Source organism: Eufriesea mexicana, unplaced genomic scaffold, assembly GCF_001483705.2.
Source record: "Eufriesea mexicana isolate 0111107269 unplaced genomic scaffold, ASM148370v2 scaffold5017, whole genome shotgun sequence".
Taxonomy (NCBI): Eukaryota; Metazoa; Arthropoda; class Insecta; order Hymenoptera; family Apidae; genus Eufriesea; species Eufriesea mexicana.
This window is the reverse complement of record NW_016912971.1, coordinates 194,084-209,779: the sequence shown is the minus strand read 5'-3', so window position 1 is coordinate 209,779 and position 15,696 is coordinate 194,084. Positions and strand designations below refer to the sequence as shown.

Sequence of the window (15,696 nt, the reverse complement as noted above, 5' to 3'; positions counted from 1 at the left end):
AAAATTCGAAATTAGAAGAAGCTTAAAAATTTCTCACGAGTCTTTAGAGAATTCCTTTTTATTCTTTTTATAATATCGAAGAAAATATTTAAGTATTTTCCACTGTCACTTCAGAAGAAAATTTTGAAAATTCGAAATGATCGATATCGAAATATCGAGATAATGGACGAATTTTTTAATTAATTGCTAATTTCTTAAATCAACTACAACATGCTTGATAATAGCGAAAAATCAGACACAGTGCCTGTCATGTTTTTATAACTATAAACAAAATAAACAAGGAATGGAGATTTTATTATGAAAGAAAATCAGAGGTGTTAAAAATAGTTAAAAAACCTACAAAAACGGAAGGTAATGGAAGGTTTACGTAAACATAGGAGATAAGAGTGCAATCATTGCGAAATCAGCGTGTTAACGACGGGTAGCGCGGGAAACCGTGACGAATTTGAATAACGCAATTGGTTACGAACCACGTGGAGCCTGTATTCGATTTAACTATTGTAGATAATTTAGCAATATTACATAACTCCACCTTTCTACACCAAAGCCTGTCTCTAAAATACATAATATAAATATGAACATACAGGGTGTCCAATAATTGGTGGTAAAATCAAACAGAAATTGATTCGAGCTTTAAAAATTAATGGAAAAAGAAGAATAAAATTTTTTCCTGGAGTATGTGCCTTTTCATTTCACTTTCGAAGCTAGCAAATAGAGTCTCGGAATAACACAGAAAATAGTCAACACTAAAATTCAGGAATTTAATATTAGTGGTGGATGAAATATTAATAACAATTAGAACAATTCTTTATTTAATTACAAAAATGATCAAACACTAATATTAAGTTTAAATATAATTAATTTATCACAATCACATGCTCACATCTCATTTCACTATTAAAATTCTATTGCAACTGACCTATGCCAAATCGGTCTCATTTCTTTCTTTCTTCTTTCATGCATTACAATCATTACACTCATACTCATTTATCACAATAACCTGAATTCATTAGATATTGTCATCCCATACATACTTGTGTTCCATTCGTCCCTTTCTTACATACATCGCTCCTTTATTATTTCAACACATATATATTTAAAAATCCATGTAACCATTACTACATTTAAAGTACGATCAAATTTGCATTCAGCCCCCAAATTTTCAAATTCAATTTTCTCGAAAACGCGATCTCGTACGAGAAAATTTTATTCTTCCTTTTCGACTCGTTTTTTCATGTACATAGACTTGCCAGATATTTCTATAAAGTTTCATCCGTGAAACATTCGCTATTAGTCACGGCATTCCCGTTCTGCGATACCTTTGCGTAATCTAGACACAGGAATTAGCGAAGGTAAAAAAGCCAATCGAACATGGTTTCCTCGTTGCGAGAAAAATCCCGTTCACCGGTTCCCCTTTCATAATTACAAATCGATCACTATGACGTCGATCCTCCAGCGTTACCATTTATCACCCTAATTTGACAGTCGGGGAGCAGTTTCTTCGTTTGCTAATTTCGCAAAATCCACTCCGATTCTTCCCGATTCGTTCTTCTCGCCGATCGAACGACAATGGGAGGAGGAAGAATTCAATAAAGGCGAAGGAGAAAGGAAAGAACGCGAACGGTTGGAGAAAAATGGCAAGTCCCTTTTATGCGGTTTCTCACCGATGCTCCGTTTTCTCGTCGTTGTTCTCGTTGCTGCTCGTCGATGCACGATCACCGTGACCAGTCCTTCCCCATTCACGAAGACAAAGTAACCGTGTAATCGAGCCTCTCCGAGGAAGCTCCTTCCGATCCACTATCCTCTTTCGCCCTTTTTGCCCCTTCGTCGTTGGTTCCGTTCCTTTTTCCTCCGGATACTCCGGTTCGTTCCACCTTCCACCATCGCTCCAACACCACTGCGTGCACGAGATAGAAGTAACGAGCAATTGAAATTTTTTCATCGTGGAAAATTCGAATTTCATGCGATTTTTGGTTTCAATGAGGAGTCTTTGCAATTGGGGTAGAAACTGGATGTTTTCGATTAGGGGTTGTAGGGTCAATGTTGAGCTTGAGTTTCGAGAGACTTGGAGAGGTGAGAAGAAGAAGGTTGGAGGTTGGAGATTACATTTTTACAGGGTTAGCATGCTTGAGACATTGGAATTTTAGGTGACTTTTAGTTTTAAAGAGAGTCTTCGAAATTGGAGTCAAGGCAGAAAAAGAAAGAAGGTTGAGAAGGGAGAATATTTTTCTGTGATAATACTTAGAGGATCGAGAAATTTTGAAATTAGAAAATTCGTGTTGTCCAGAATTTGAATTTTATTTGATTTTTAACTTTAATAGAGTGGAAAAGGGAATAAAAGATCTCTTGTACTCCAGATATTCGCGAAGTTGGGAAATTGAAATTTCGTTTTACAGAAAATTCCAATTTTATGTGATCTTTACCTCTAATGTAAAATGTTTGTAATTCGAATGAAGAAAAAATAATTTTTCTACTGAATAGTTACAAAATCGAGAAATTTCGTTTCATAGAGAATTTTAATTTTATGTAATCTTTAGCTCTAATGTAAAATTTTTGCAATTCGAATGAAGAGAAAATCATTTTTCCATTGAATAGTCACAAAATTGAGAAATTTAGTTTTACACAGAATTCTAATTTTATGTAATCTTTAGGTCTAATGTAAAATTTTTTAAATTCCAATTCAAAAATTGGCTTCAGTAGAGAAAATTGTTTTCCCTCCGGATGCTAAAATTGAGAAACTTATTTGGAGGGTTTTCGAAATTGGAACGGAGGGTTAACTCGCCTAATCGCGATGGAGGGTTAGTATGAGTTACGTGTGAGAGGCGAGAAGAAGGGAAGATCGTTCCACTCGAGGAATCGTGACTCCCGAGGCAGTTCGTCGCGTCAAAATAAACATCTGCGTGCTCGATCCTTCGAGGACCTCTTCAGAACTCTTCGACAACCTCCGTGGAGAGGTCCTGAAGGGTCAGCTTGCGCAAACAGGATCGGCAAACAGACACGAGGCTATTTTCTATTTCCGGTTCGCAGCACGCGTGGAGAGTCGAACGAATGATCGATGGATTGACCGTTCCTCTTTCAAGTCTTCCTCCGTGATCCTGGAAAATAGATCAATATTTATCCACGTTTCCTACGACTTTTCAAACACGACTTTAGGTAATCCCTGTGTATCCTTACACCTTGCTTCCAGCATTTCGATGACAGTGGACGTGTTCAACCCCTTGTCATCTGTGAAAGCGAAGAAAATATAGGGTACATATTCTCGCAAATGGAAGATCGGATGAAAAGGAATTTTTCTTCTTCCTATTCAAAGACTTTCAAATCGTGGAAAATCGCAGGAACATGTATAATAAATCTTGTACTCCCTTTTATTTCGTCATGTGTGAAGTAATTATGAAACCAGCCTAGGTAGAAAATGCAAAAGAAATGAATTATGATAGCAGACATTTTATTACAATAAAATAAAATTTAGAACGCTCTTAAGGTGTTTTTTAAATAATTTAGGCCAATTTTATAATCGTCAGTATATGATGCCGTGTAAAATTCGATCAATATGATCCATGTCATCCGTGCATCTATTATAATGCATTACGGTACCAGGCTTCTATAGAAATTACCCCATAGTGTGATCAATTTCCATACACTTCATCAACCATATATTATACCACAGATTTAGAGAGATCGAGTCTGAAATATTATCCGTGTCTTAATATGCCTTTCAAATTTCTTCGATGGTAATTCATCGATCAAGAGCAATTATCTTCAAGTCAGAGACGTGTGACGATGCGAGACAGGACGAGAGCAAAAGGACAGGACCCATGAAAGGGGGAAAAGTATCGGAAAGGAGGCGCGGTGCCATTTAAACGGTTCAACGTGGGTGTAATTGAAAGGCGTATAACGGCTGATTACGAGTTCCGGAAGGGGCCTATTCATCCACGCGACACAAAGGTACGCCGAAGACAATGCGAATGGCCGGGCACAAACACGGCATCGCCTTGATTAAAATGAGAATTAGGGAAATAAAGCTGCCCGTCCTAATTGCGCCTAGCAGCTTATCGCCTGACCTTATGTCGACCCGACGAGTTGGCCCTCCAGATTGCCAGCTAACTTTATGAGCCCTGACATCCTCCGACGTCGTTCAAAGGCGTCTCTGAAACAGATTTTCCTCCGTTTTGCTCCGACTTCTGCCTGAAACCCTCTCCGAGTGAAACCGAATAACCGAAGATCAATAAAATTCCCAATTGTCTCTCGCGATACCTGGAAACGAATATTCCACGTTAAAAGTCATTGAAACAATTATGTATAAGGCTCACAGAATCACGACAGCAATTGCCTTCCATATTTTACTATATAGTTACATTGAAAATGCAATTGTTCCCTGTATTATAGTAATTTAAGCCACTTTACGATTATCTCTCGTAAACATAATTTTTCGAAAGAAACAGAATTCTAGTATAGTAGAACAAAGATTCTACTATACTACTACTATACTACTATACAACTATACTATACTACTATACTACTATACTGCCATACAACAATTATACTATGGTACAGAATTCTGCTCTTATATTACTATACTGTACAGCAAAATGGTACTGTTATATTGTTATACTATATTGTAAAATTCTACTGGGAAGCTACTATATCAGATTGCAGGATTTTCCACTGTAGAAATAATTTCTCCACGGAAGGGAGGGATTAGCAAAGCGTAAAAAAGAAAACAGACAACAGCAAGAACAACATACGTGGGTGGAGGGCCCTACACCGGCTGCGCTTTACGAGCCCCTTCTTTCACCCCGTGAACGGTTGTACGGTGAACAATATACAAAACGTTAATATCCTGCGACGAGGAGTTAATGGACACGCGGCGCGTAGCTTCCCCGTTACGTAGGTAGGCGCACATAATATATAGTCGATGTAACAAGGTTATAACCGGGTGCAGGAAGGCCCTGCCGAGCAACCCCTTTCGGCCGTTTTGCGTGCCTCCGAGAGCGGGCCGCGTTAAACGTGACGAGGACAAATTGTGGATACGTCGTCGTCCCTTCGTCGGCTACGCACTCCCTCGCCGTACACGTTTTGTCGGGCCCTTCCTCCTTGCAGTGATCGATGGTCCGACCAGGTGATGCACACTCTCGTTAAAAACCCACCCCCGTGGAAATCTTCCCCGTCTCTCTCCTATCTTCCTCTATCTCTCAGCGTCGTTCCCTGTCCTATTGCCTCTGCAAGTTTGCGAGAATTACATCTTTTTTTCTCAGCTTCGTTCCTGAGGGGTGTTTTAGGTTAGGTCGGACCCGGTCAGGTTAGAAGCTGAGTATCACCGAATCGTGCGATTCGACGCCCAGTTTTTCGAAGCACGCGATGACTCGTGCCCGAGAATTTAATCGTCTCGCATTCGTTCCGGCGAGGGGGCGGGTTCATAAAAAGATCGTCGTCATCGAGCAACATTTACTCTTTCGGCTCGTTTCCAATGGAGAACCGAGATTTCCCGGGTTTTATTGGGATTTGTCAGATTCCCCGAACGTCTGCTTGTTCCGTTTGGGCCTAGATTTTTAGGAGCTTTGAGGTTAGGTTTGCCTGGCACGTTAGAGAAAATCGTTTTGAGATAGGTTATGTTTGAGGTTTGACCGAGATTTGAGCTAGTATCTTGAAGTCTAATGGCCAAGTAATTAAGTTGTTTCATCTTCAATCTCTTCCTGTTTTTTCTCTTCTCTTCCCTCAATTTTCTTAATCTTCAAGCTCTTCCATTTCTTCCTCTGCTTATTTCCAGGTTCTGTTTCGTTTACTTTCTTTTGTGAATTGATTCTCTTAGTCTTCAGTTATTCTATCTCTTCGTCTCCATATTTCTGTTCTATTCTTGTAATTCTTTTCTCGAATTCTTTTAATCTTCAGTTACTTCAATCTCTTCTTCTTCTCATGTCTGTGTTCTTTTCTTCTTCCGGCCTTCCCTGTTCTTGAACATCGTCATTTTATATTTTTCGCCATTTAACATGGTACATTTTCTTCCAACATCTCTGCACCTAACCCTCCTCATCATCTCTTCTATTATAATTCTCTTCCATTGGCATCAGAATTATGATATCAACATGCATATTACATGTATATCATTGTCTATTCTTATTTCTTCCTCTGGTAACTGAATTCTTTCAATTTCTTCCTTCCCCTATTTCGAGCCTCTTATTCTCTTTCTTCCTTTTATAAATTAATTCTTTTAATCTTCAGTTATTTCAATCTCTTCTTCCCTTCTTCTTTCCTCTCCTGTTCTTAAACATCATTTTATATTCTTCTCCATTTCAACATTTCTTCACAGCCTCCTCGTAATCTCTTCTTCTCTTCTTCTTTCCTCTCCTGTTCTTAAACATCATTTTATATTCTTCTTCATTTCAACATTTCTTCACAGCCTCCTCGTAATCTCTTCTGCCATAATTCTCTTCCATTGTCATCAGAATTGTGACACCGAAATGCATATTATATATCATTGTTCATGTTTTTCTTAAATTATAATTTCATCTTCTTCGAGTCTCTTCAGTTCATCTTGCAAATTCGTACAAATTAAAATGAAATAAATTTCTCCAAAATTTCTCCCACCATACCAACTCGATGTCAACTTTGGCCTGTCCTCGGTTCCACGTGAATGGACTGCGGCCTAGAACTTCCGACGGTGGTCCCATAGGCTCGTAACTCGTTTTTAGACGAGTAATTTTAGACATCCCGCCGGCGAATCGCGGGGAAAGGATTTCTCGGTAGAAGGGGCCGATGTCGCGGAAAACGGGCGTCGTTTCCCACAAGCGGAAGGGGCGTCGTTAATCGGACGCCGAGCACCAGCAGACATCAGAGACGTCTGGCAGGAGAAACAAACAGAACGGAGCGTACGGTGCCTTTTATTATCGGCGTAAGCGCGGTTTTATTACGACGAAAAACTGTTTGGACCGACGGCAGGCTTAACCTTCCGGAGAGACGCTGGTACCGGCGTAAAACGACGCTTTGACGAGTGCCGACGCCTCCATGTTCCGTCAATTTTTCTCGTACCCTGGCGTCGGTGTGGCTTTCACGAATATTCGCGACGCCGTCATTCTATCCGGATTTTTTAAAGCTGCTCCCTGTTTCTTTTCTGGAATTGTGGAATTTCGAGTTCTCTGAGTTGAAACATTATGATTCGATTTAATAACCAGTACCCTAATCAGGATTACTTGACTATCATTACTTGACAATTGAGCCGTTCATTGCATAAATCGATTAACTCCACTTTTTGAATAATCTTAAATATCGAAACTTATGACTATACCAAGTGCTTTGACACTTAAATTTAAGATTTTTCAAAAAGTAGAATTAATCGATTTGTCCAGTGAACAGCTCAATTGTCCAATTTAATTTATCGATATAAACAGGATTAATTCATTAATACAACATGAAGCATTACAAAACAGTTACAAAATTTCATTCTTCAGTGGGATAATCAGGATGCACAAGTAATATGATTACAGTCACTAGTATAAATAAAAAGCAATTTAAAAATCTATATAATTGTGAGATGGGAAATAAGAGAAATTTAGTAATCGTATATTTACAAATAATTAATATTCGAATATTAATTAACAATATAAATGGTATTTTAGAAATAATATAACTAGTGTATTAATAAATAACAACTCGTATATAAATGAAATAAAACAAACATCAAACACCACTCACACCACTGACAAAAGGATAAATAAAATAAATAGAATTATAAATAAAATAAATTATTTAGATTTAAAGAAGAAACGAGGTTCTGAGAACGAATTTTTCCTATCATCATTCTCTCCAACTGCATAAACAATTGCCATCACTCACTAAACCGACGTACCCCTTGCTCCATTTTACAATCTTGAACGGTGATAAAAGACACGTAAAACGAGAAAAGTTTGGGTTGTAATAAACACTATAACAAACACTATAGCAAACACCTAGAGAAGTGTAAAATTCCTCAACAGGGTTAACATGAAATAAATTAAAAATTAAAAAAAGAAATTCCTCGATCGAAGGGCCCCGAATATTCATCCAAAGGATACCTACGCGATGCAGCAGCCTAATTTTGCACCTCAGAAGGCATTAGAGAACGTTGGAACGAACGGAGCATGCAATTTCGTTCTTTGAACATGGAAGGGTCAATCGCAGCGTCCAGTTCGCGATATTAGGGAGATAGAGAAAATTACCGGTGGGTCCGGTGCGATGGGCGGTCAGTTTCCTCGGTGAATGGTCGAGGAGGCTGATCGTCCTTTCCGATTTTTTCTCCTTTTCTTTTCTCTCTTTTTCGTTATTTCGTTGTGCCGAGGACGTTTGGATTCGGGGTCGACAGACGCGCTCGCACGGCGCAGCTGCGTTACTTAATTGACAGAAAGGGCACGCCGCAGGAAGCACCTTGTAAATTTGGCCCCCACCAGTGTAATTCGATCAAGAACCCCGTTGACTCGCGACACTGTTGACATTTGGTTATTTTGACATCACGCTGCGAATCCATCGAATCGAGCGAAGTTCACGGAGCTCTTAACCCTTCCACTTCTGGGCCCTCCTTCCGGGGACCACCCGGGGGCCCTGCTGCTCGCGCCGACGGGCTGAATTGCGACAGAATGGCCAGGAATTAACGGACCACGGATTGAAACAATGTTGAAAGGTGAAACTAGGTTAGGGTCTGTTTTCTGTCCGTTTAAATACTTCGTTAGGGTCGGTGATAGCCGTTGACGTTGATGATTAACGATGGAGACGTAGAATTGGGAAAAATTTTGTATTTTTCAGGTTGCTGAAGGCGAATAGATAATTTTGGAAAAAATTGCGTTGACTTATTCATTAATCGATATCGAATATTTTTTCTTTGATTAATTTTTCTTTAATTTCATTTCATTTTTTAAGTTTATATCAGTCTTGAGACAGTGTTAATAATTAATATAATATTAGAAAGATGAGATTAGAATTTTTATTCTTGCAGTTGTTGAAAGTTGTTAGATTTTTCTTTAATTTAATTTAATTTTTTAAGTTATATCAGTCTTGGGGACCTGTTAATAATTAATATAATATTAGAAAGATGAGATTAGAATTTTTTATTCTTGCAGTTATTGAAAATTGTCAGATCCTTCTAAGAAAATTAATATTGTTTCCTTTTCAATTAATATAAAATTTAAAACGTTTGAAGTTTACAGTTATTAATTAAATTTCAGAAATTCTTCGAATCCTGTGAAATATAATTATAGTGACTTATAATCACGAAGAACTAGTGACGATTGGGCATTGTAATGCAAAGGGTTAACGAAATTACGTTAACACTGGAGTAAACTTACGTACACGTTAAAACCTGTGAAACATAATTAGGATACTATAATTAGTCCAGCTTATAACCATAAGAACTGGCGACGATTCGTCGTTGTAGTCGAAAGGGTTAACCAAATTACGTTAACACTGGCAATGCAGTAGATGCTGTTTCGAAACCCTGAAACCACCCCCTCTCGAAGCTTCCACCCCGAGATGGGCTGGCGTGAAATTTAGCACCTAGAAGACAGTTACGAGGCGCATAGAGGATCCAGAGACGCTGCTCGCTAAACCGCTAATTTCACAGTCGTTTAAACGACGATAATTCATCGAGATTTACAACGCGAACGCCGCCGCGAGCTTGACATCATATTCCATTAGACTCGAAAAACCGGCCGACGCGTTTCGCGATTTTACGAGCTACCCGGCGCTGACGAGACGCAGTTTCGTATCCTCCACAGTGTTTCTAAAAACGAAACGACGTGCCCTACAAAATCTTCGCGCTTCTACTCGTTTATTTCATTTACTTATCGGGTAATTACCGTGAGAGGGAAGGGAAGGATTTCTGGTAGTCGCGAGGATCGAGGGAAATTTTGACACAGAAAATTATTTTTTAATAATTTATTGTGTCCTATCTTGATGTGATGACTGAGATTAAATGTTACAGTACACTGACAAGTAAATGAAAGAAAATTGTTTATATATTGGTGGATAATTTTGAAGTTGTATGGTGTTATCGAGAGATTTTTGTATGATGGCTTGTATGGTGGGTTGACCATGAAAACGATGCAAGAGAAATTTATATGTATAGTAAAATAATAATAATAAGGTAGAACGATACAATTACTATGTTAATTACAATTAGGGAGGGAATAAGTATAATAAAATCTGACACGTGGGTGATACCATTTGAATGGTATTTTTCTATTCCAATAGATCATACAATAGATCATAAAATAAAATAACAATTAACACTCAGTTACAAGAAGCAATTTTCACTTATTTCCTTACAATTGCCACAATTATTACAAACAAAATGGAACCATCATGGAAGATCGAAATTTTTCTAAAATTTCTGACGAATTTTTGGAAAAAGGAAAAATTCCATGCTTCTCAAAACCTCAGAGTATCTTCACTCATCTGTTAGATTAACTTCTTATACTATGATTTAATTATGAAAAATTATACATTGGAGTGGTATTTAATTTAAGTTAACTACTATAATATATACCTATTTCATCCGCAATAAAAATAGATAAAAATTTCAGAAATTCTTTGAATTTTGTGCATATAATTATTTATTAGTACAGCTTATAATCGTGAGATTCCATGACGAGTTAGACTCGTTATTATAACGCGAAGAGTACTCTACAATGTGTCATTGTCAAGATTGAAAGACGAAGATTTTTCCACATAATTCTTTCTAATTACTATACTTTCACATGGTCAATTGGATACGATACATGCATTTTATACATACTTGCCTATTAAAAGAGACTGTCAAGATTGAAAGACGAAGATTTTTCCACATAATTCTTTCTAATTACTATACTTTCACATGGTTAATTGGATACGGTACATGCATTATACATGCATTTTATACATACTTGCCTATTAAAAGAGATGTCGTTATTACAGACGTAATCGAAGGATCTATTACAGACGAAGATGACCGAAACTAGCAGCTGGAGGAGAGAAATAATAGGAAGCAAACGGCGGAAACTATGATCCAGTTACTCGCGGCGAATCGGGGCCTCCCCTCGAGAGGATTGCGCGAAATCGGGGCCCATCCGTGTCCAAACGACACAAAAGTCGCGCTCCGCCGTCTGAAGCGCGTAACGGAAGCGGAACCGACATTTGCATCGGCCTGGAATCGTGCCACTAGGCCTGACAGAGGGAAGGTGAATGGCTGAGTGGACAGGTACGAGTCCGCCTTATTTTGCTTTCCAAAAATGCGCAAACCATCCGCTGATCCGTCAACGTGGCGTCGCTAAAGGAATTGACAGCGCGACAATGAGTCCCTTCGCGTCCTCTTGCGCATGCGAATTACACGGATCAAAGGCTCTCAATGTCCATCGATCATATTCCTATCGGACACGTTGACGTGTGTCTGAAAAATTGGTCACTTCCAGCCACGCTCTTGGCAGATCGAACGTCTTCACCTGGATTTTCTACCGATCCTCGAGATCTTCTGTTCTGAGAAGAAATACTCGACTTTTGGGGGAAGAAATTAAGGATTTTTGTGGATTATTCGTTGACAGGGCATTGACACAATTTGTTGGCAGATCAAACGTCTTCGCCTGGATTTTCTCCCAATCTTTGAAATTTTCTGTTTTAAGAAAAAATATTCGACTTTTGTGGGAAGAATTTAATAATTTTTGTGGATTATTCGTTGACAGGGTATTATCACATTTTTGACAGATCGAATGTCTTTACTTGGTGAATTCGTTGGACGAATGGACGAATGGACTCTAATTTTACCATTAATTTTACCATTAAAATTTACAAATCTTCTCCACCTTCATCTTCGTCATAATCAATGGTTAAATAGGCCATAATAATTCAGTAATCTATAATTTCATTATATATTCCTGTCCTGAATATCAGAAAAATCGTGTGCCAAATGTCATTCAGAAACTTCAGCAATTCCCCCAGGAAAAATCAGAGTTTTTCCAAAGAAAAATTCCCCCATGAAACATCCCTGATTTTACCATTAAAATTTATAAATCTCCACATTTATCTTCACCACGAGCAAGGACAAAATGGACCATAATGATCCACTGACATGGGCCATAATTTCATTACACAAGTATATACCTACCTACCTGTTCAGGAGACCAGAAAAATCGTCATTTCCAGCGAAAATGGTCGTTAAATGTACCATTGCAAGGCTTTTGGAAGACGTCCAGTCTGTGAGAGACGAACGAAGAAGAAACGAGCTGCAATGGCGTGACGGGAAGTCGCTTCGTCAATGGCCACCGTGTATAGGCAGCCTGACAATAAGCAACAGCGAAGAGATGCAAGGGAGAAACCCCCTTCGATCAGTACGAGCGTTCTCGAGGTGTAAATGGCACGAAATGGCATTAAGGGACGTCTACCTGCCGGACACTTTTCGCTCCAGCAGTTCTTTCCCTATTCTTGCTCCGCGAGATTGAAACGTAACGTTGACGCATCGAGGTCCATTCACGAACGAAGACACGTTAGCGCCTTTCCAGGAACTTCTTTCACCTTGTCTCTCTTTCCTGTTCATTCAGCCCTCGCTGTGCTCATTCTTCGCGATCGCCTTTTCTTTTTTATCGAGAACGCTTCTGTCTGGCCGAGCCTCCACGAGACTGCCCGAGAATTGATAGGAACCATGGAAATTGTTTGGGAAATAAAGTTTAAATATATCTTGCAAAATGTCGCTATAATTTGTCAATTGTTCAATAAATTTGAGATAGAAAAGAAAAGAAAAATTCAAGAAGAACCAAGAAAAAGAACGAAATTTTTAATCAAAATATAGGCTGCCTTAAAATTTACGCAAGATTTGAATTTCGCGCCATTCGTGCGGTAAAGTATTCCCAACGAAGGAAAAATGACAGCGTGACAGATGACAGTTTAGGGTTGTCAAAAATGGAGGGTTACATTAAAGAACAACGCATTTTCGTTGTTAACACTATGCCCTTCGGTGGTACCACGTTGGTGTCATGCGCACGTGTATGCCACGTCGTTGGCGATTCTGCGACAAAAGCATTTCAACGTGCGTGACACGTCTTTCCAACGCAAGTAGTTAAAAGCTTGTGTTTCCTATAAAAATTACTTCTCGCGTGAATGTTGACACACCCGATATAATCGCGGGAATACTGGAGGAAGGAAAAAGTTCAGAAAATTGTCAGAATAATCAAAAACTTAGGTTCTTTATTCGAAAGTAACCATGATCGATAGTACCCACCCTCGGATCTAGAATTTCCTCAGCCCCTGCAAAGCCCGGGGATATTACGAATCAATTCCCGGCTATAAATATAAAAATACACCCGACGCCATAGATCAAGAGGATCCTGTCTGTAAACAGGATAGCGTTACAGATTCCTTAAAAGAGATCTTACCTCCGGATTGAATGGCGGCCAAGAGAGGGAGAGGCAAAGACAGAATGGCCTGAATCGGAGCCGGGTACGGAATCAGAGGATTAGCCCGTCTGAATGCCTTCTCTTCTGCTCTTCCATCTCGTTCTGCCTTCTGCTACCTGTATACACGTCCATCCTTCCTCGAGATTCGACGGATCAAAGGTGAACGGACCCAGAAAGGAAGCTAATCCGTACGCTACATGCGTGCGCGCATTTCGCGTGTGTAGCTCGATCCATACGGGAAATCCTCACGGTATTATGAGATCCAGATCGCGTGGGAGGGTACTGTTTACACCTAGGTAACGCAACGCCGATTCAGGAAACGCTGTAAGTCGGGAAATCGAGCCTATTAGTCCTTGCTATACCGATTCTTCCTGCGGAAATGTCCGTTTTACCATTTCTTGGTTAGCTGTACATTGGTGTCTCTCTTGTCTAACTTGCGACATTTGGTATAATTTTATAATTCGCTCGAAGATATCGATGGTCTGGGAAATCGTAAATAATGGTAAAAGAGTGCTGAATAATTTATTGAGTATTTATAATAATTTGGAAACATTCAGTCTGCTTTAATCGTCCATGCTGATGACAAGTCTCCTTTTTAGAGAAGTTTCTTATGAAATGTGTATTTTCTGTGATGGTGTTTCTCTAATTTACAACATCTGATATAATTTTATAATTCTGTCGAAGATATCGATGGTCTAGGAAATTGAAAATAATGATAAAGCAGTAGTGGATAATTTATTGAGAATTTATAACAATTGGGGAAAACTTGGTCTACTTTAATTATTTATGCTGATGACGAGTTTCCTTCTTTTTGAAGAAATATCTTATGAAAAGTGTATTTTCTGTGATAGTGTCTCTCTAACTTACGACGTTTGGTATAATTTTATAATTCTGTCGAAGATATCGATGGTCTGGGAAATCGTAAATAATAGTAAAAGAATGGCGAATAATTTATTGGGTACTTTTAATAATTTGGAAAAACTAGGCCTACTTTAATTTTTCATGCTGATGCCGATTTCCTCCTTTTTGAAGGAATCTCTTATGAAAAGTGTATTTTCTGTGATGGTGCCTCTCTAACTTACGATATTTAATATAATTTTATAATTATGTCGAAGATATCGACGGTCTGGGAAATTGTAAATAATGGTAAAAGAGTGGTGAATAATTGATTGGGTATTTGTAATAATTTTGAAAGACTCTGTCTATTTTCTAAGAAATTTTTCTCTGAATAATTTGCAGGATAGACCGAACTGCATAATTTAGGGGTGAAAAATGTTTATTTCTTGGTAATATAGTACACTCTTACCCCCCTGTACTGTGGTTTAATTGTAAATAGAAAATAGTGTTCTGGGAAGGTGCTTAATTGCACAATATTTTGTCTAAAATAAAATTGTAAATTTTCGAAATCTGTATGAATATAATTCGCGTATAATTTATCTGCTAGTAGGGGTTAAATTTAGCTTCCTTAAATAGGGTATATTTCCAACAGAAGAGCTTCCTAATACTGGAAAAATTCAGAAAGGTGTTCTTTTAAGTATGAAAGTGTTACATTTTATGAAAATTCCTCGAGGGTGTTCGTGAAAAATATTAGAAGCATGGAACCCTGGATTTTCACCCCTTTGACGCGTGGGGCTCCAACAGAAGAGCTTCCTAATACTGGAAAAATTCAGAAAGGTGTTCTTTTAAGTATGAAAGTGTGTTATATTTTATGAATATTCTTCGAGGGTGTTCGTGAAAAATATTAGAAGCATGGAACCCTGGATTCTCACCCCTTTGACGCGTGGGGTGTCGATACGTCAGAGAGACGGCCGATTTAAGCCGATTCCGGAACTGACGGGGTATTTACCCGTTTCAGGATAATGCAAAGGCGCGATACGTACGACAAGTCGGTCGAAATGGCGGATTATTCCGTACATGGGAAAGGCAAACAGCTTGGCCAGCCGAGCGTGTAATAATGGACTGTGTGCGGAAAATGGCACCGTGTAATTTATTTGCCATTATTCGCTGTAAATATATTTATCCAACCCCTGTAGCTTCCTATTAACTTTGCGTTCTATCTTTTAGCAAATTGTCAAACGATGTCAAGCAATGAATATAGGTAACTCTGCTGTTTATCGAAATCAAAACGGCTCGGTACAGTTTGGGGGTTGGGTGTTCACAAGCAAAATTGAAATTTTGCGTTCAATGTTTATTATCAATTTATTAGTATCATTAATAATTTCTAGTCTCTTTAAATTTATTTATTTGTTTATTACACCATAATAATATGGTTGAAATAAATAAATATGGAGTAAATTGTATATTTGCTATA

The 15,696-nt window shown here is 38.5% G+C and overlaps 1 protein-coding gene across 1 annotated transcript; it reads left to right on the top strand.

Moving 5' to 3' along the window:
- The first annotated feature begins 11,003 nt into the window (after positions 1-11,003).
- LOC108551693 (uncharacterized) lies at positions 11,004-15,371 on the top strand. The gene is given in 4 exon segments (XM_017905942.1): positions 11,004-11,180; positions 11,679-11,718; positions 15,204-15,265; positions 15,267-15,371. Coding segments are annotated over 4 exon segments (384 nt in total).
- Positions 15,372-15,696: the final 325 nt, after the last annotated feature.